A 20,530-nucleotide genomic window follows, 5' to 3' on the forward strand; every position below is an offset into this window, starting at 1 on the left:
CTTCGGCTTTGCAATGATGTAGGTTTCATGATTTGGTTGACTATCACTGGATGGGCAGTGCCGTTAGAAGTGAGCGATCTAAAATCACTATTTTTCGCTCACACACCATTACCTTCGCTCACACACCATTACCAAATGCCAACCTCATTCTGATAATAATACTATAAACATATATGAACACTGCACATACGATAAACACCCATTCTGTGTTCACTGAGGCAGGTAAAAGGCACTGTAATTGCCTGCACTTCACTGCCACATCAGCGGTGTTGTAATCACTATTTTTCGTTCACACACCATTACCAAATGCCAACCTCATTCTGATAATAATACTATAAACATATATGAACACTGCACATACGATAAACACCCACCCTGTGTTCACTGAGGCAGGTAAAAGGCACTGTAATTGCCCGCACTTCACTGCCACATCAGCGGTGTTGTCACCCACACAGCTGGACAGATACTGATGTGTGTTGGTCAGGGGTGGGGTGGGGGGCCCGGGGGGTGGGAGGAGGGAGGTGGGGGTCGGCTGGAGTGAAGGAACTTAATAGCTACTCCCCCTTGAAACAATTGGCGCACGGAAAAAACGCGGGGTATTCAAAATATTCACAAACATTCAAGAATGACACCCGCGGTTTGGTCCAGTTTTTGCAGTGTCATTCTGAGATGACACCCGCGGTTTGGTCCAGTTTTTGCAGTGTCATTCTGAGATGACACCCGCGGTTAAAGGGTTAAGAAATAGAGTTTTGAGTGTTGCAGCTGCACAATGCTTACATGAAGGAGTGTTAGTGCCAACTTTAACATATAGATGTGAGACTACGGTGTGGCATGAAAATGAAAAGTCAAGCGTGAGAGCAGTGCAGATGAGACTGCTGAGGATACAGAGAGTGAATAGGATACAAAATAATGTGATTCATGAAAGATGAGTGAGGAAGTCTGTGGACACCAGAATCAAAGAGAGTGTACGGAGATGGTATGGTCATGTGGAGAGACTGGATAACAATAGAGTGGTGAAAGAGGTATATCTAAGCGAATTTGAAAGAGGGAGGAGGCGAGGTAGGCCAAGGAGAAGGTGGAGGGATATGATGGATGAGTGTGTGAGGAAGAGGTTTGGAAGTCAATGAGGCTAGGGGACTGACAAGAGATTGGAGCTGGCTGGATGAATATTGTGAGAAGTGCATGATCAAGGATTTGGCACCTGTTTTTAACGTGACATTGTCTGGATTGACTCTGTCGGATACATTTATGTGAAGCTACAGAATGTGGTGATTGTTTTTGGCATATCAGATAGAGCAAGGATTTTAGGGGCTTGAATGGTGAGCGAATGGAAGCGTGGCCCATTAGATAGAGTAGGTTTGGGCTTTCCAGACACTGGTACCCCTCATCTTGCCCTAAGGTGGGAATGGAGGTCTGGATGATGATGATGATGATGATGCATTATGTTCATGCTTAATCATTTATCATTATCATTAAAGCATCAGAAACCATTTTCGTTATCATGTAGCCATATTTTCAGTGTGGGAGGGGTAACTAATTTGATGCTCACGGATTTTCCATTCTCGTGGAGGTCTCTGTTCCATAACCCCCACGAGCATCAAGGGTTTACTGTAATAGGTTTCTTGGGTACAGAAGACCATTTGGCTTGTCACTCAGGTGATAGAGACCATAAGGCATCTGTACATTGACTGAGTGGATGATGGGCACCCCCATCTATGCAGAGATGATTAAGTGTAGTGGAGAGAGCAGAATGAAGTGCTTGTTGGAGATACGTAAGAAGGCATGGATGAGTGAAACTGTGCCAGTAAAGTGAAAAAAGGCTGTGATTGTACCCCTGTACAAAAATAAAGGTGAGTGAAGTGAGTGCAAGAATTATTGTGGCACAAGTTTATTGAGTGTGGTAAGGAAGGTATATGGAAGAATTATTATAGAGAAGGTATGAAAGATATCAAAGTGTGGCTTTAGGAGTGGCAGAGGATGTGTGGATCAAATATTTACATTAAGACAGATAATGGAGAAGGCTTGTGAGAAGGTGTATGAGATGTTTATGGCATTTATGGATCTGGATAAAGCATACGACAAAGTAGACAGAGAAGGATTGTGGAAGGTTTTGTGCATGTATGGTGTAAATGGTAAGCTGTTAGGTGCTGTCAAGAGTATTTAGGAGGGTAATAAAGCATGTGTAAGGGTAAATGGGCATCTGAGTGAATGGTTCACGATTGTTGTGTGTGTGCAACGAGGTTGTGTGATGTCCCCATGGTTGTTCAATATATATATGGATGGGGTGATGAGAAAAGTAAAAACACGGGTAATGGAGAGAGGGATGGCGTTGGTAATGAATGGTGATGGATGGAATATTTCAAATTTGTAGTATACTGATGATTCAGTATTACTTGCAAATACCAGACAAGAACTTGGTAGACTAGCGAAGAGTTTTGCTGATAGCTGTGAGTGTCGTGCCTTGAGAGTAAATGTAGAAAAGAGGAAAGTGATGATTATTGAGAGAGAAGGTGACTCCCAGTGTGATGTTACAGTGAATGGAGAGACTGGAACAGGGGCATACCTAGAGATTTGGGGGGCCCTGGGGGCTAGGTTCTTTTCGAGGCCTCCCTCCTGGAGGGGGGGCCCCGCAAAGAACCTAGCCCCCCTAATTCTCAAAACTTACCTAATATCTCAGCTGGGATTGTCGGGATGATAAATATATATATTTTTAAATATTGATTAAAAAGCTTATAAATTTTTAAGGCTTTTGGGGGCCCCCTTCAATTGGGGGCCCGGGGCCAGTTTCAGACAGCCCCCCCTCCACCCCCCTCCCTCAGGTACACCTCTGGACTGGAATTAGTGAGAGAGTTCAGATACTTGGGTACAGTGATATAAAAGAGAGGGAAATGTGCAAAAGAAGTGAAAGTAGAGTGACAAGGAAGGAAAGTATCTGGTGTTATGAAGGCCTTGATAAGAAACAGAGGCTTGAGTGTTGCAGCTGCATGAAGCTTATGTGAAGGAGTGTCAGTGTAATTACCGAATTGAAACTCAGCAATTTAATCACACTGGTTTGAACAAGATTTGATCTCTGCCCTCATGCTTCATTCATACGCACGTTACCTCAGAGCCAAAGAGAGGATCCCCGTTTTGCTTCAAAGCAACATGGGCTTTTATAGACCCGATTACATCACTCTTTTCTCTCCTTGGTGATTAATTTGGTGAGCTTCGAATGATTGAAGCATAGCATCAAAGGCCATCATTGGGGATGCTGCAGACCTCATCGAACAGCTCATCTCCGGGATGTAAGGACTAGGACGCTGCCAGCTGACCAACAACATCATTTCTCTCCAGGCCTCGCCTCACATCCCACACCGCTGCCAACCAGTGTAAAGACTAGACTGAAATTCAACAAATTGATCGCTGGTCTGGCCAGGATTCGATCTCAGGCCCTCACGCTTCATATGTGCGCATGTTACCACTGAGCCAAAGAGAGGATCCCTGCTTTGCCTTTAAGCAATGCGGGCTTTTGTAGACACCATTACATTAATGGCAACTTAAACCTATGGTTGTGAGACTATGGTGTGGCATGAAAATGAAAAGTCAAGGGTGAGAGCAGTGGAGATTGGGCTGCTGAGGAATGTATGTGGAGTACAGAGAGTGGATAGGATACGAAATAATGTGATTTGTGAAAGATGTGGAGTGGGGAAGTCTGTGGACACCAGAATCGAAGAGAGTGTTATGAGATGGTATGGTCATGTGGAGAGAATGGATGATAAGAGAGTAGTGAAAAAGGCAAATCTGAGCAGATTTGAAGAAGGGAGGAGGCAAGGTAGGTCAAGGAGGAGGTGGAGGGATATGGTGGATGAGTGTGTTTGAAAGAGAGGTTCGGAAGTTGGGGGAGGCTAGGAGACTGACAAGAGGTTGAGCTGGCTGGATGAATGTTGTAAGAAGAAGCGATGATCAGAGATTTGGCATCCCCTTTTAACTTGACAGTGTTCGGATTGACTGTCTGATATGTTTATGTGAAGCTACAGAATGTGGTGAATGTTTTTGGCGTATCAGATAGAGCCAGGATTCTGGGGGCTTGAATGTGAAGTGAATGGAAGTGTGGCTTATTGGATTGTGGAAACTTGGGCTGTCTGGACGTTGCTACTCCTTACCCTTCCCTAGGGTGGGAAAGGAGGCCCGGATGATGATGATGATTGATACGAAAAATTCCACTTATGACCAGTTTCTCGGAACGTAACCCAGTCGTAAGTCAGGGACCACGTATACTGTATCAACACTGTATTGTATTTTATGCTTAATTTTAATCTTTTACTCATGCCTAATATTATAGGAAAGTTTTCAGGATAGAGGACCGAGATGGATAGCTTAGGGTAGTGACACATTATCCTGCTCAGTGCTGAATGGATAGCAGATTGGAGCTTCATCCTATTGATTCATACTCATACATCATTTCTAGCTTATCTGTCTTCCATAAACTACATTTACTTGCAAAACAAAATGCTGTAGAAGTTCTACCATATAATACTTGAAGAAAACTACAGTATTGTTATTATACTCTAAATCAGAGTAGCAGCAAAATTATCAGTTCATTAACAGCATAACTGTTTGACAGGCACTTGAATGAGAGAGGGCAGTGTTTGGAAACTTCCTGTACTGTTGTTTGCATATGATACTGTGTTGTTAAGTGAAGATGAAGGGGAGCTGCAAGGCTTGGTGGATGAGTTTGGGAGAGGGAGTAAGAAACAGAATCTAAAGGTGAACGTAGGGAAGAGTAAAGTTATGGTCTTTGAGAGCAGTAAAGTCAGTGAATGTACTGTTAGGCTGGATGAGGAGGAAATGGAAAATGTGAGTGCATTTAAGTACTTGGGTAGCGTGATGAGTAAGGATGGAAGTTTGGAGGGTGAAGTGCTTGACAGGGTACAACAAGGAAGAAAGGTTGCTGGTTCCATGAAAGCAGTGATAAGAAATGGGGAAATGAGCATGGAAGTGGAAAAGTTACTACACGACAGTATTGTGATACCAACTCTAATGTACGGAAGTGAAGCTTGGACCTTGTTGGAGGGACACAAGTCAAGAGTGAGAGCAGTGGAAATGAGTTATTTGAGAGGAGTCTGTGGAGTCACATGGAGGGACAGACTGACAAATGAGGATGTGAAGGAGCATTGTGGTGTGGATGTGGATGTGATAGGAAGCATTAGGAGAAACACATTGAGGTGGTTTGGCCATATAGAGAGGATGGAGAGTGAGAGACTAATGTGGAGAGTGTATGTGGAGGGGGGGAGAGGGAGGGGGAGGCCAAGGATGAGATGGAGGGATGGGGTGGAGAGGTATATGAGAGAGGGGGGTGTGAGCTGGGAGCAGGGCATTGAAATGGCGGGGGACAGGGTGGCATGGAGGTGATTTGTTTGTGGCCACCTCCTACGGGATTAGGACGTCTGGCGATAAACAGATAGAGACATTCTCTTGCAGTACGGGTTCAGTATGAAGTTTTGATATTGTATAGAATATAATGTTTATGGCTCATTTACAGTCCTTTCATTAAAATATTTTCATTTTTCACCTAGATATTTCTGCTGCATTGGGGTAACATGGGTCTGGCAAAAAGTGGCATCTGGTTTGTTTATTCTTATTTGCCAGAAAGAGTGTCATATGTAGATTACTGTACAGCGGTTTTCTATATCATCATCATCATCATAATCATCATGGCACTGATGAGGAGCCTGCACATGGTGACACTGAAGTGTCCACTAAGGAGCCAAACTTTATACTTCCCTACACCTCACTGTGGAAAGGACCCTGGTGAGGCACTGTTTACCACAAGGGGATGCCAGTTGCCTTTATGGTGTATGTACCTCACTTTACCAGTAGGATATCCCCGTAGAAGCAGTTGCTTACTTGTGGGTGACAAATCAGGGTTTAGTAACAACAGCAACAACAGCAGAATCACCGTCATTTTTACTATTATTGTCATTGATGTTGCCATCACAATCATCATCAATTATAATTGCTTAATGTTTCTCTCCACAGGTCGTCTATTTTACAAGTGTGCCAAACCCCAGGGTCAGGGTTGCAACTTCTTCCTGTGGGGCGATGAAGGTGGCGGGGACCCTGGAGGAGGAGGTGGTGGGGGAGGGGGAAGAGGAGGAGGGGGAGGAGGAGGAGGAGGCTGGGGTGGTGGAGGAGGGGGAGGAGGAGGAGGAGGATGGGGTGGTGGAGGAGGGAGAGGAGGAGGAGGAGGATGGGGTGGTGGAGGAGGCCGGGAAAGGAGAGGTGGAAGAGGAGGAACTGGTTGGGGAGACGTTACTGGTAACTCCTCAGGGTGGAATAATGCTGGTAAGAATAGTAGAGATGTTTTCTGGTTATCCCTTGTCTTGGAAGTTTTGAATTATTAGTAAAGATTTTGAGAATATAGCATGTCTTGAAGAATACTGTGATATCAGCTGCTTGTGAAATTATTGCACTACTGTACTGGATTACCTGGAACTTTCTCTATAATTTTACTTGATTTGTTGAGTGGCAGTAATGATATGTGATCCTCAGGTGCAGGTGTTGGTGTGTGGGATAGTGATGCTGTGTCATGCAATTGTTCCATCCCTGCCAAGAGGTGAGATGTAATATTGATAAGATAAGCCAGTGAACAGGGGTGAACTAATGGGCTCTTTTCTTAATCTTTTAAAAGTCATATTCTGTTAGAGTGCTTGTTTATACTTTTATCATAACTGATTCAGAGTCATATTTGTAAACTGTCCATGAGCTTAAATTACGTACAAGATTGTTTGCATAGATTTGTATTTTTAGCTCAGTTCATAGAGGTACCAGTCACCCATACGGTGATCTCTTGGTTAACGTGCATATGGTTATAGAGGTTTTCGTTATCACTGCTAGATGAAAATTTGCACTCCTGCCATTATTGCGCATTATTGGTGTAATATTGTTTGTTATTGCATACCCAAGCCTGTTTCAGATAACAGTAATGATCCAAAATACAGTCGACCCTCTGTCTTCGCGGGGGTTAGGGGCCTGAGACTCCCGCGAAGATCGAAAATCCGTATAAAATTGGTGCCCCCCCTAAAAACACCCCTAGCCCCTCATTTCCTTCTTTAATGAAAGAAAACCCCTGTGTACATGTCAATAAACACTTTACTTATAATTAAAGTATGAAAAAAATAGTTTAATTGCGTAGGTGGATGGCCGCTCACACCGCTCGTCACAGCTACACTCTCACCCTCCACCACCGTTACCAGGATTTTCCCTCGGTTCCATAACTTGTCCAGCAATTCTACCTTCTCCGGCAGGGTCATTACCTTCTTCTGGCACTTTGGGGGGCCTTCAGGAGATATCTTGGCTGCTCTCTTAGGGCCCATGGTAGATAAAATGATGGTGCCATGGAGAGATCAGCGAGTACAAGCACACACAAGCGTGGTCACAGTGAGAATGGGTTTCGGGACAATTCGCTGTCAAGTCAATTCGCAGTCACAACAATAACAAGACAATTCGCCGTCAGGACTTTCGCCGTCAGGACGATTCCCCGTCATTTATTTACATACTATAATAGTCTTTTAAATATACGAGTTTTAAAAGTGGTGGTGGTTTATTGTTTTTATAATAAATGTAGTGACATCTGTTGAGGCTCAGCCATATCTTTCCCCACGGTTTGCGTCCACTATGGCTGATCAGAATAACACGTTGGATATTGTCATTTGAGATTAATATATACTTTTACTTCTTCAGAGTCGTTTTAAAATATACCCAGGATGTTGTAGTACCAATGAAAATTAATGAAGACAGCTACGGGTGACGCTAGAATATAATTCAAAGTTGACTACAGCGAAGCAGAAACACGTTAATTATTGGCCAAAAGTGCAGCTCATAAATGATATCCAAAGCCTACGCTGTTGAATGAACATGGACTTTGATAGATCCCCCTGAAAATTAGTTATTAAAGTATTAATTATTCAAAAATAAGTATATTTATAGAATGATGGGGAATCGTCCAGGGTGCAAATTGTCCTGACGGGGAATCGTCCACGTATTGACGGCGAATTATCTCGGAACCTGAGAATGAGAGAGCCTGCCATGAGAGATTCAAAACAATGCAGGGGTGGCACGGGTGGCACTGCGGGCAGTATGCAGCGTGTGGCGCGTGATTTGAATGTGTTTCCATTTTTCTCTGGATTTCAAAAAATGTGATTTGGTTTCCCTGGTGACAAACCGCGAACAATTGAAACCACAAACAGAGGAACCACGAGGACAGAGGGTTGACTGTATGTGGTTTCTGATGGCTTTGAGGATTCAAAGATGAGGTCTTACTTGAGGAGTTAATCTTAGTTAAGCCTTAGAACCCCTTACCTCAAGCCTATTTCAGGCCTCAGTCTCTGTATGGTACATGTTTCTTCCATATTGTGCCCATTTCATAATTTTCTGTTAAACTAACCATGCCCATGTGTGTTTTTGATACCATAACAGTATGTATGTATTTAGTGGGTGTAAATTGTTGTAATAGGGAAAATTTGGTTTTACAAGTGGGGTGTCCAGTACCATCCATCCATCCATCCATTGCCAGACGCCATGTATCCCAAACGGGGTGGTCAAGGGCTTAGAGTTAATTGTTTTACAGGGAGGGGCACTAATCCTCCACCAACCCCACTTGACACGTAGGGATGCCAACAGCATCTGGTGTTCCCAGGCGGTCACCCATCCAAGTACTAACCAGACCCAACGTTGCTTAGTCCAGTACCAGTTAGGATAAATCCCATAGGTTCCGTGCCTTCATTATCGTGCAATTTCATTATCACACTCTTGGTGTGGTATACCAGTTATGCAAGATAACCAAGGGATCATTGTATTCTTAAGTTATCCTTGAGCTTAAGTTGCCTGTAAGATTGGTTATATTTATGTCTCTGCCTACTGATGATGAAAGAGACATTAAGTGATTAGTCCGTCCGTGCATGCGTGTGTGGGTCTGTGTGAGGGTCCATGTATCTGTAACACTATTTTTGGCACGTTATCATATGAACCCATTAATGAATATCCACTTGATATTTGTCATTGATGCAGTATGAGATGATGAACTGATTAGGTCAAGAGGTCAAAGACCAAGGTCATATGGGGTTGACTTTGTTTTTTTTTTTTTTTTATGCAAGGAAGAAGGAACCTAAGGTCAGGAGCCAGTAAACTGTTCCGTCCAAAAAAAAAAAAAAAAAAGAGCTAAATTCAAGATCCGTTTATTTTGAGATGCCTGGACACACTGTGTTTGAAAGACTGGAGATCATAGGAAGTAGGAAATACAGACAGAGGGAGACAGTTCCAGAGTTGAGCTGTTGCATAAATGAAGGACTTGGAGTAACGGTTAACTTGTGCATTAGAGGACAGAAAAGGGATGAGAGTTTGTTGCTAGATGGGTGCTGTGTGCCCGTCATAGAGGTTGAGGGATGCAAGCAGACAGTTCAGAGGAGCAGTGACCATTGAAGAAGCGATAGAAAGAGATAAGGAGGCAACAGTGCGGTGAAGACAGAGGTTGAAGGGAGCCAGTAAGAGGAGGAGAGTTAATGAGACGAAAAGCCTTTGACTCCACCGTATTGAGAAGGGCTGTATGTGGGGAGCCTTCCCACACATAAGAGATGTACTCCACACAGGGATGAATAAAACCCATGTACAGTATAAGGTCAACAACTGTGCAGGAGTAAAGAAAGTATGGAGTCGGCTTAGCACACCTAATCTCTTGGAAGCAGATTTTACAAGAGATGTAATATGATCTTTCCAAGATAAGTCCCAAGCGAATGAAACTCCAAGCATGTTCAAGGATGATGCAGGATTGAGCTGGATATTATTAAACATTAGTGGGTACTCCTGTTGAAGATTTTGTTGGGTTGATAGGGGTAAGAACTGAGTCTTAGATGCATTAAAAACAAGATTATTTTGATCCCAGTCAGAGATATGAGCCAAGTCAGACATTAAGTGTGCCATAGTCTCATCCCTTGTTTGTTGAAGTAACTGCTGAAATGGACGTTGTGGGAACTGAATGGAAAGGTGAAGGGTGGAATCATCAGCATATGAGTGGATAGGGTTAGATGTACAGCTTAGATCATTGATGAATAAAAGAGAGAGAGTTGGTGATAGGACAGAGCTCTGAGGAACACCACTGTTGATATATCTAGGAAATTAACGATGGCCGTCTACAACAGCGGCTATAGAACGACCAGAAAGGAAGCTTTAGATGAAGGCACAGATCGAAGGATAGAAACCATATGGGGGTAGTTTGGAAATTAATGATTTATGCCTGACTCAATTGAAAGACTCTGAGGTGTCAAGTGTAATGGCAAAGCTTTTGCCAAAGTCCCAAAAGGAGGATGACTAGGAGTCTGAAATGTAGGTGAGAAGATCGCCAGTGGAGCATCCCTGACGGAACCCATACTGACGATCAGAAAGAGGGTTGTCCTAGGAAATGTGCTTTAAAATTTTTCTGTTAAGACTTGAAAACTTTTGAGACACAGGATGTTAAAGCAATTGAATGATAGTTAGAGGGTTGGGAATGGTCACCTTTCTTTGGGACTGGCTGAATGAGAGCAAACTTCCAGGAAGAAGGAAAGGTACAAGTTGATAGACAAAGGCGAAAGAGTTTACCTAGGTAGGGTGTATGCACAGAAACACAGTTCTTGAGGACAACAGGAGGGACTCCATCTGGCCTATATGCCTTGTTAGTATTGAGCCCAGTGATGGCAGAAAATACATCAGATGAAGAAATTTTAATGTCAGCCATGAGGAAGTCAGAGGGGGGAAGTGATAGAGGAATGGAATCATCTAAGGTGGAATTGGAGGAGAAAGTCTGAGTGAAGATACCTGCTTTATCAGTAGAAGAAATAGCTACAGAGCCATCAGAGTAAAAAAGAGGAGGGAAGGATGATGAGGTAAAGTTGTTAGAAAGGTTTTTGGCAAGGTGCCAGAAGGAGCAGGAAGAATTCGAGTTGGAGAGTTGAGAGCATTTAGTATGGATGAATTATTTTAAGCAGAGCGAAGAACAGACTTAACATGATTCTGGGTAGAAACATAAAAAAGATGTGATTCAGGGGTGGGTTGGCTCTGGTACATTTTATAGGCCCTCTCCTTGTTGGGAACAGCATTAGAGCAAGCATGATTAAACCAAGGCTTTGTTGCATTAATGAAGGGATATGAGAAGGGAATGTATGCTTCCACGCCCAAGAGAATAACCTACACAATGCGCAAGGCACACTCAGATGGCTCCTGGCCATGGAAGCAATAATCATTCCAGGGAAAATCAAAGAAGTACTGCCTGAGGGCTTCCCAATCTGCAGCTCCAAAGTGCCACAATCAGAGTTTCTTTGGAGGGTCCACAGGCTGTACCAGAGTGATAGGACAGGTTAAGGTAATGAGGCTGTGATCGGAGGAGCCCAGTGGAGAGGAAAGATTAACAGTGTAAGCAGAAAGATTAGTTGTAAGGAAGAGGTCAAGTATGTTGGAGCTCTATCCAAGGCAGTCAGGGATACAGGTAGCGTGCTGTACAAGCTGCTCTAGGTCATTAAGGGTAGAAAAGCTGTAGGCTTGTTCACCAGGTGGATCAGTGAAATGGGAGGAGAGGAGAGTTTATCTTTGTGGGTATGATATCTCCTGAACCCCTCAACAGATTTCAGCTAAGCGTTTGTCAATAATACAGTGTGAAGGGCTGATGAACTGATTAGGTCCGTGAAGTCAAAGGGTCAAAGGTCAGCTTCATGTGGGTGTGGGCATGATATCTCTTGAACCCCTCAATGGATTTCAACCAGACCTTTGTCAGTGATTACGTATGAAGGGACGATGAACTGATTAAGTCAGTAAGGTCAAGGTCATATTGGTATGGGTGCGTTATCTGAAGAACCCTGTGATGGATTTCGGCCAAACTTTAGTCAGTGATACAGTATGAAAGGATGATGAACTGATTAGGTCAGCAAGGTCATTGGGTCAAAGGCCAAGATCATATGAGTGTGGGCATGATACAGTGTGGACCCCTCGAAGGATTTTTACCAAACTTTTGTAAGTGATACAGTATGAAGGGATGATGAACTGATTCGGTCAGCAGAGTCAGTGGGTCAAAGGTCAAGGTCGTATAAGATCAACTTAGTTTATCCATAATCTCATTTCAACCCACAATGAACCCTGTCATGGATGTGTATGGCAAGTCCGTGTGCAAGGCTTGGTGGAGGCATACCGAGCAACGCTTTGCATCAACAGCTCAGGGCCCAGGTTCTCAGTGTTTCATTCTGTTTTAACTCCTACAGGTATCAGACACTTACAGCCAAACTAGAATCAATAATAATGTGAAAAATATAACAAGGCATCATGATTCCTAATGATATTTAATTGCTGTGGAGACATGGGAAAAGTTGGCGAAGACCCCTTATGAATACAGCCACTGTTTTGTTATTTCAGCTCAGTACAGGTACTATAGCTTTTTAGTCAATGTTTGCAGCATTTTATATATACCTTAGTAGAGTAATGACATTCTTCCCCATATCTGGCATCCACCCTAAAATAAAAAATGTGGACTGAGATTGGTGTGGGAAAGAGTTGAGAACTTTGATGATTGAGTGAATGGATGTGTGACTCATTTTATTGGGCACTCTTGATTGTCCTATTTCTGTTACTGTACTAGATTGCACCCAATCAGTTACAGTATTATTGTGACAGGTAAGTTGATAATGGTGGTGATGACAATACTGTATAGTGTTGATTATTATTATTCCTACCCATTGTTATATATAAGTGAGAGGTAGGAATGTGTTGATGATGGTAATTCCTACCCATCCTATTGTATTAGTGGCAAGGATGATGGTGATGATAGTGATAATGATTCTGTTGATTATTCCTCCTCACTGAAATATATTAGAGGAAGGTAAGATTATATGATAATAAGGATTCCTAGCTGGGGGGCACTCTCCATCCACTCACTCGATGTAGTGCTGCTCTCAGGCATCTGCCCTTTCCTCTTTTATATCCTTCTTTCCTTCCTTCCTCATGTCTTTCTTTCCTTCATTCTTTCCTCTTCCTCCTACCTATGTGTGACATAACACTCCCCTTCTGTCTTTCCTTCCTTCATTGTTTCCTCTTCCTTCTGCCTATGGGTGACTCAACACTGAGTGACATACCAAATGATTTCCTATACACCAGGAAACCATTTACTTCGCTGGTTGGTAACCATATAACCAAATTATGGTGCCTGCTGGTTTAGTGGGTAATTAAGGCACTCCAAATGGATTGAGCTTGTGCAGGCGTATATCCAAGGGGTGGTTGGGGCTTATTTCTCTCATAATGCCACTCAGGGATGAGTCAGGCCAGTCATTCTCATCTTAAATGTCAGGACCAACTTGCCTATCACTGGGCTCCTATGCTTCTCATGGGGCAACAGAGGATTAGATGATGATGATGATTCCTACTCATTCGGTTTGTGAGAATTAGGTTGATGATGATAAAAATAATGATGATGATGATGATATGTTTACTATCACTCCTAGGTTGACAGTGCAGAAAGAGGGTCCAAACAAAGGGCGCGAGTTCTATGCGTGCAGCAAGGATCGGAGTCAGCAGTGCCGCTTCTTCAAGTGGGCTGATGAAATGGAGGGCAGTGGTGGTGGCAGCGGTGGTGGTTTTGGAGGTGGTGGTGGTGATGGTCGTTCATCTTGGAATGATGGTGAGTTTTATACTAATGTCAGTTTTGTGTTAATATACTCAGATTTTTGCTAATATGGTCAGTTTGGTGCTAATGTTATCAATTTTGTGTTAATGTTGTCCATTATATGATGATAATTTAATAGTAGTGTCATTTATATGATCATCATCATCATCGTCATCATCCATACCTCCTTTCCCACCCTAGGGCAGGGTGAGGAGTAGCAATGTCCAGACAGCCCATGTTTGCCCAATCCAATGGGCCATGAATCCATTCACTCATCAATCAAGCACTTGGTATCCTGGCTTTTTCTGATACGCCAAAAAACTTTCACCACATTCTGTAGCTTCACATAAATGTATCCGATAGAATCAGTCCAAACGTTGTCACATTAAAAATGGGTGCCAAATCCCTGATCATGCACTTCTTCTCCCAACATTCATCCAGCCAGCTCGATCTCTTGTCAGTCCGCTAGCCTCACCATCTTCCAAACCTCTCTTTCTCACACACTCGTTCACCACATCCCTCCACCTTCCTCTTGTCCTACCTTGCCTCCTCCCTCCTTCTGATTCTTTCAGATATGCTTTTTTCACCACTCTGTTGTTATCCATTCACTCCACATGACCATACCATCTCAGTACACTCTTTACGATTCTGGTGTCCACAGGCCTCCTCACTCTGCCTCTCTCACAAGTCACATTATTTTGTATCTTATCCACTGTACTTCACATACATTCCTTAGCAGTCCTATCTTCACTGTTTTCACTCTTGACTTTTCATTTTCATGCCACACCCTAGTCTCACATCCATATGTTAAAGTTGGCATTAAGACTTCATTCATGTAAGCCTTGTGCAGCTGCAACATTCAAGCCTTTGTTTCTTATCAAGGCCTTCATAGCACCAGCTACTTTCCTTCCTTGTGTCACTTTACCTTCCACTTCTTTAGCACATTTTCCTCTCTATCACTTTCCTCTGTCACTGTACCTAGGTATTTGAACACTCACGAATTCCAGTCTCCGTCCATTCACTGTAACATCACACTGGGAGTCACCTTCTGTCTCAGTTACCATCACTTTTCTCTTTTCTACATTTTACTCTCAAGGCACGACACTCACAGACATCAGCAAAACTCTACACTAGTCTACCAAGTTCTTGTCTGGTATTTGCAAGTAGCACTGCATCATTAGCATACAACAAATTTGAGAAATTCCATTCATCACCTTACCATTACCAATGCCATCCCTCTCTCCATTACACGTGTTTTTACTTCTCTCATCACCTCATCCATATATATAGTGAACAACCATGGGGACATCACACAACCTTGTCGCATGCCCACACTGATCATGAACCATTCACTTAGATGCCCATTTAGTCTTACATATCCCTCACTATCATCATAAAAACTCTTGACTGCACCTAGCAGCATACCATCTGCACCATACATGCTCTGAACTTTCCACAATCCTTTTCTGTCTACTTTGTTGTATGCTTTTTCCAGATCCATAAATGCCATAAACAGCTTATAGTCCTTCTCACAAGCCTTCTTCACTATCTGTCTCACTGCAAATATTTGATCCACACATCCTCTGCCACTCTTAAAACCACTCTGTTCATCACTCACTAGGACTTCTGATATCTCTCTTACTTTTTCTATAATAATTCTTCCATATACCTTCCCTACCACACTCAATAAACCTATACCACAATAATTCTTGCACTCACTTTGCTCACCATTATTTTTGTACAGGGGTACAATCACAGCCTTTTTCCACTCTGCTGGCACAGTTTCACTCATCTATGCCTTCTTACATATCTCCAACAAGCACTTCATTCCACTTTCCACACTACACTAAATCATCCCTGTATACACCTCATCAACTCCAGCTGCTTTCTCATTTTTCAGCTGTTTCACAGCATTCTTCACCCATGTTAGTGTCACATTTCCTGGCACTGTATTCCTTCTTTGCACACCCCCAAAACCAATCATGTTAACAGTTGTTTTGCTGTCTCCATTCCCATTCATCAGGTTTTCATAATGTTCGTTCCATCTTGTCCTTACTTCATCCCCATGGGTTAATAATCTACCACGTACATCCTTCACACTTTCACATTTCATTCCACTGTCACTTCTACATTTTTGCACCTCTTTCCAGAATAACTTCCTATTTTCAGAGTAATTTGCATTCCTTTTTCTTCCTAGATCATCATTTACGTCCTTCTTTTTCACTAGTTTCCTTACGTGCTTTTTGCTGTCCGTATATTCTGTTCCTATTTTAGTTGAACCTCTGCCCTGTAACCACTCTGTCCACTTCTTTCTCTTTTCCTCCACTACCCTCTTCATCCGACCATGCCGCACGTTTCTTCTTTGTTGTTACTCTTGCCACACCATACACTGCTTTAATATTCCAAACTAAGCAGCCCCTATATGCATTCCACAGGCTGTCCAGATCCATGTCATACCAATTCACTGATTCCAACTCCCCCCCTAATTTGGTCATGTATTCATGTGCCATTTCTCTCATCCTCAGCTTCTCGACTTTCAGTCTTTCTCCCTGACTATTCCTCTCTCTCCTGGTCCACCTGGCTCCTCTCAGTTTGATTTTGCCTACCACAATTATATGATCTGACAGACCTCCACATCGTCCTCGCATGTCCCTCGTATCAGCAGTCATTCCCTGCATCGACCTCTCTATGAGCACATAATCAGTCAGGCGCCTTTCAACACGATCCCCATTCCCTCTATACCACCTACATTTATGTGCATGTATGTGTTTGAAATATGAGTTACAAATGCACAAATCCTTTTGTGACACATATTCTTCAGTCACTTCCATTATCATTTTCTCCTGGTACTCCATTACAACCCATTATGTCATCCTCAGGACCAGCGCCTACTCGTCCATTCATATCCCTATTACTATCACTTTATAGCTCCTGGTTGTTTCTCCCACTGCTTCATCCAGCTCATCCCAAAACCTGTCTTTCTCTCTCTCACTCCTATCATCACACAGTGCATAAACTACAATCACTGCTGGATTCACCTTCTCAAACTTGAACTTGACATACATGCATCTCAAGCTGACACATTTGTAATCTCTCATTCTACTCTGCCACACCTCATTCAACAACAAAACAACTCCTTCTTTGCATCTTCCTCACCCATTCCTGCCCGATCTTACACATTTCACACCCTCCCACTCCTCCACTTCACACCCTTTCAACTTTGTTTCACATAATGCCAGCACGGCATATCTCACGCTCTTGAACACATTCACCACTTCCACCCTCTTGCTTTCCCCATTCACACCTCTCACACTGCACATGGCCATGCAAATCTGTCCATTTGTTTGGGGCCCTGGGCAAGTATTGGGCCCTCTGAGGCTTTTTGAAACTAACATCCTAATGTTAGTTTATGTCAGTGTTTCCAGTTATTTGGTACTGTCAGTTTTGCGTTAATGATGACAGTTTTTTAGTAATATGCTAATATGTAAATTTTTTTGTTAATTTTGTCAGTTTCCCTTATGTTGTGCAGTTGGGAACAAAAATTTAAGTGGTATTGCACCTCATTTTGATGTCACTTTTCTCTGCTGGGTAATACTGTATTCTGTAAATTAGTTTTTTCTTTCTCTCTCTCTCTCTCTTTCTCTCTTTCTCTCAACTCAGAGGTGATTCTCTTATGATATGACTAGCAGGGGTAACCGACATTACTGGGCCAAAAAGGCAAACACTCTAATCCTGTTTGTTCTAGTTCAGTATTTCTACTCCAGAAAGACCATGCATCTCTCATACTTTTGAAGAGGGATTATAAGAAGTCCAGGAAATTTCTATATCAGCTTTTTCAGGCTAACTCACGGTATTTGTGCACAATTGTTTACTATTACTGGTGACCCCAAATGACCTCGGAGGTCAGCCTCATATAGCTTATTTCCGAACTGGAGGTTATGTGAGTCTCCATGCCAAAAGTTGGGCTACTGGCTCCAGTCGTTCGAGTGTGTATTACCAGTGACCTCAAATGACCTCTGATGAGTGACTTCAAATGACCTCTGATGAGTGACCTCAAATGATCTCAGAGGTCAACCTCACATGCCTGTGTCCGAACTGGAGGCCATTTAAGTCTCCACACCAAAAATTGGGCTGCAAGGGTACCCGACGTTGCTTGGGTCTCCATGTCAAAGATTGGGCTCCAAGGGTACCTGACGTTGCTTGGATCAAAAAGGCGAACACTCTACTGGTGACTTCAAATGACCCAGGTCTGAATTTTGACCCCCCCTAAAACCATCCTTGGGTCACCCTGAATCAAAATATTTATGGGTCTGGGGGTCTCTGGTGCATGATTTGGGCCTGATTGAAGGACAAACAAACAAACAGACAATGTGGCTCTTTTATATACAGTATATACTGTAGATTGATTTCCCATGTGTTGTACAATCAGGGACAGTAATTTGCCAAAGATTTTACCTCTTTTACTTTCCACGTTCTGCTTATAGCTAATAAATCCTAAGCTGAAAGAGACCTTTCATGATACTTTGTCCAAGATGAATGTAGTTGATTTAATATGTTCGGAAGGAAAGTGACAGTTTTAACATAACCATAAAGTAGATACTGTACAAGAGAATAATAGATGAATATCTATCCCTGACCATATATACAGCAGACTCATGTTTTACAATGAAACGGCATGTAATGACTTGCCTATACGATGAGTAAAAAGTTGGGACCCCCCTTTTTTGTAATGATCTCATTTCCACTTATATGATCATTCTGATCTTGAGTGAAGCCTCACTGGTTGATGGACAATTGTTATTTTCATTTGTGTGATTGCAGACATGCAAGTTTACAGTAGTTTGTTTGTTCCAAGATGGCCTTTGAACATGATCACTCTCAGGTGTGGTAGTGTCAGTGATGGAACAGTTGTGTGGTGCTGGATTTTTAGGCAGTAAATGAAGTGCCAGTGAAATGAAACAACTACAAGATTTGGTGAGTTGGAAATTAATTTTTTGGACTTATTTTTCATTGTAAGCAGTACATGAAGTGCAGTGAAGTGAAGTAACTACCAGTTCTGTGAGTTGAAAATTATTTTTTAGACATTTTTGTGTGGGTGATCCATGCCAAAAAATGAATCCCCATTGAATCCATGTTGTAAATGACGAAATGCAATAAAATATTGAGATGGATTTTTTTTTTTTTTTTTTTTTAATGCATTCATTCATTCATTCATTGCCAGACGCCATGTATCCCAAACGGGGTGGCCAAGGGCTTAGAGTTAATTGTTTTACAGGGAGGGGCACTAATCCTCCACCAACCCCACTTGACACGTAGGGATGCCAACAGCATCTGGTGTTCCAAGGCAGTCACCCATCCAAGTACTAACCAGACCCAATGTTGGTTAACTTCGCTGATCGGACGGGAAGCGGTGTACTCAACGTGGTATGGCCGTTGGCATGCTATTTGTAAAACAAGGGCGTCCAGTGTTGCTGGCTGTTCATTTCAGCCACGGACAACCTAACCCCTTCGCCAAAAGGGCCGTCTTCTTAAACTGAATGGAATCAGTGACACTGCATTGAAGTTTTGTTCCCTGCAATGTGAAATAAGTCACCCAAGGGTGTGGGGTGGTGCTTGTTATGAGCAGTGGCTATAGGACGTTACATTCCTAGGGCATACAAATGAAGGGTCGTATTCTGCAATCTGTCATTATATGCTGTATATATGTCACTGTTTCATAAACCTTTTTGTCATTAAGTCCTTTGTAAATCCATAAGAATTGCCATATCACCCTTCAGGTGATACCAGTAAAGCCATTTTCTTCTAGTTTACATTTCCAGTTGTGTGGAAAAAGTTGTGATATTTTGGGACAAAACCCTGACTTAAAACAAGACATACTATTCTAGGGTGTATGTAATGATCTTGCACTTTGAGGTGTAGGGCCCAGAGGTTAGATCGGCCATAGACCTGTAAATTTAAGGATAGACAACCACCCCCTTTCCCTTGGTGGTATTACATAATTGAAAAGCCTCTAGTCTTTTCAAGGGAATAAAACCTGTTGAAGGCTGTTACTCTCACTGGGGTTTGTTTGTACTAAATGAAACTGGTCCAGGCCTACAACTTCAATACTCCGATTTGATTGTATGAGACTTGATAAAACTTAATTACGAGGTAGGAATAAGACTACTGTACTTGGTTACTGATCAAATCAACCTTCCAGTCTGACTACACTCGGGCATCAACTGAGCTAAAAGGCATTAGGGATCTTTATCAGGTTAGGAAATAAACACTGTAGACCATCATCTTTTCCCTTGAGTTAATACTAGTACTGGTACTCATCCTTTTCAGATTCTTGGGGTGGAGGTGCTCAGGGGCAAGGAAGAGGGAGAGGAAGGGGAAGGGGAAGGGGTGGTCTGGGTGGAGGCACAAAACGCAAGGCTGAAGGTGGTACCCAGCCCAAGAAGAGGAAGTGTGGTGTGTGTGGAGAGGAGGGACACAATCGCAAAAATTGTCCCATGAACATCTTTTAAATTTGGCTGTTCTCATTGTTATTTAGTCTCTAATCTGATGATATCCATCCACCCACCCACTCATCAACCTATCCTTCCATCCATCCATCCACCCACTCATCAACCCATTCATGCACCCACCTACCCACTCATCAACCCATTCATCCATCCATCCACCCACCCACTCATCAACACATGCATCCATCCATCCATCCACCAACCCATTCATAAACCCAGCCAGCCAGCCACCAACCCACCCACCCACCCATTAACTCATCCTTCCATCCACTCATCCAGCTACACATCAACCCATCCATTCTCCCACCCTCATTAACCTATTTATCCATCCATCCACATACCCACTCGTCAAACTATCCATCCACCC

The 20,530-nt window shown here is 42.9% G+C and overlaps 1 protein-coding gene and 1 non-coding gene across 2 annotated transcripts in view; one reads left to right on the forward strand and one right to left on the reverse strand.

The window, feature by feature from the left end:
* The window catches only part of Top3alpha (topoisomerase 3-alpha), an 84,890-nt gene extending 64,724 nt beyond the window's left edge, over nt 1-20,166 (forward strand). The window contains exons 17-20 of the mRNA XM_080275556.1: nt 6,019-6,114; nt 6,538-6,595; nt 13,497-13,676; nt 20,025-20,166. Coding sequence (XP_080131682.1) covers nt 6,019-6,114; nt 6,538-6,595; nt 13,497-13,676; nt 20,025-20,166 — 476 coding nt within the window. The remainder of the gene's footprint in view (nt 1-6,018; nt 6,115-6,537; nt 6,596-13,496; nt 13,677-20,024) is intronic.
* Nucleotides 18,977-19,095, reverse strand: LOC145404232 (5S ribosomal RNA). The gene has a single exon (XR_013898162.1). It is a non-coding gene; the product is annotated as a 5S ribosomal RNA (ribosomal RNA).
* Nucleotides 20,167-20,530: the final 364 nt, after the last annotated feature.

The sequence above is a fragment of the Coenobita brevimanus genome, chromosome 62 (genome assembly GCF_032717465.1).
Source record: "Coenobita brevimanus isolate Jiangsu-jjx chromosome 62, ASM3271746v2, whole genome shotgun sequence".
Taxonomy (NCBI): domain Eukaryota; kingdom Metazoa; phylum Arthropoda; class Malacostraca; order Decapoda; family Coenobitidae; genus Coenobita; species Coenobita brevimanus.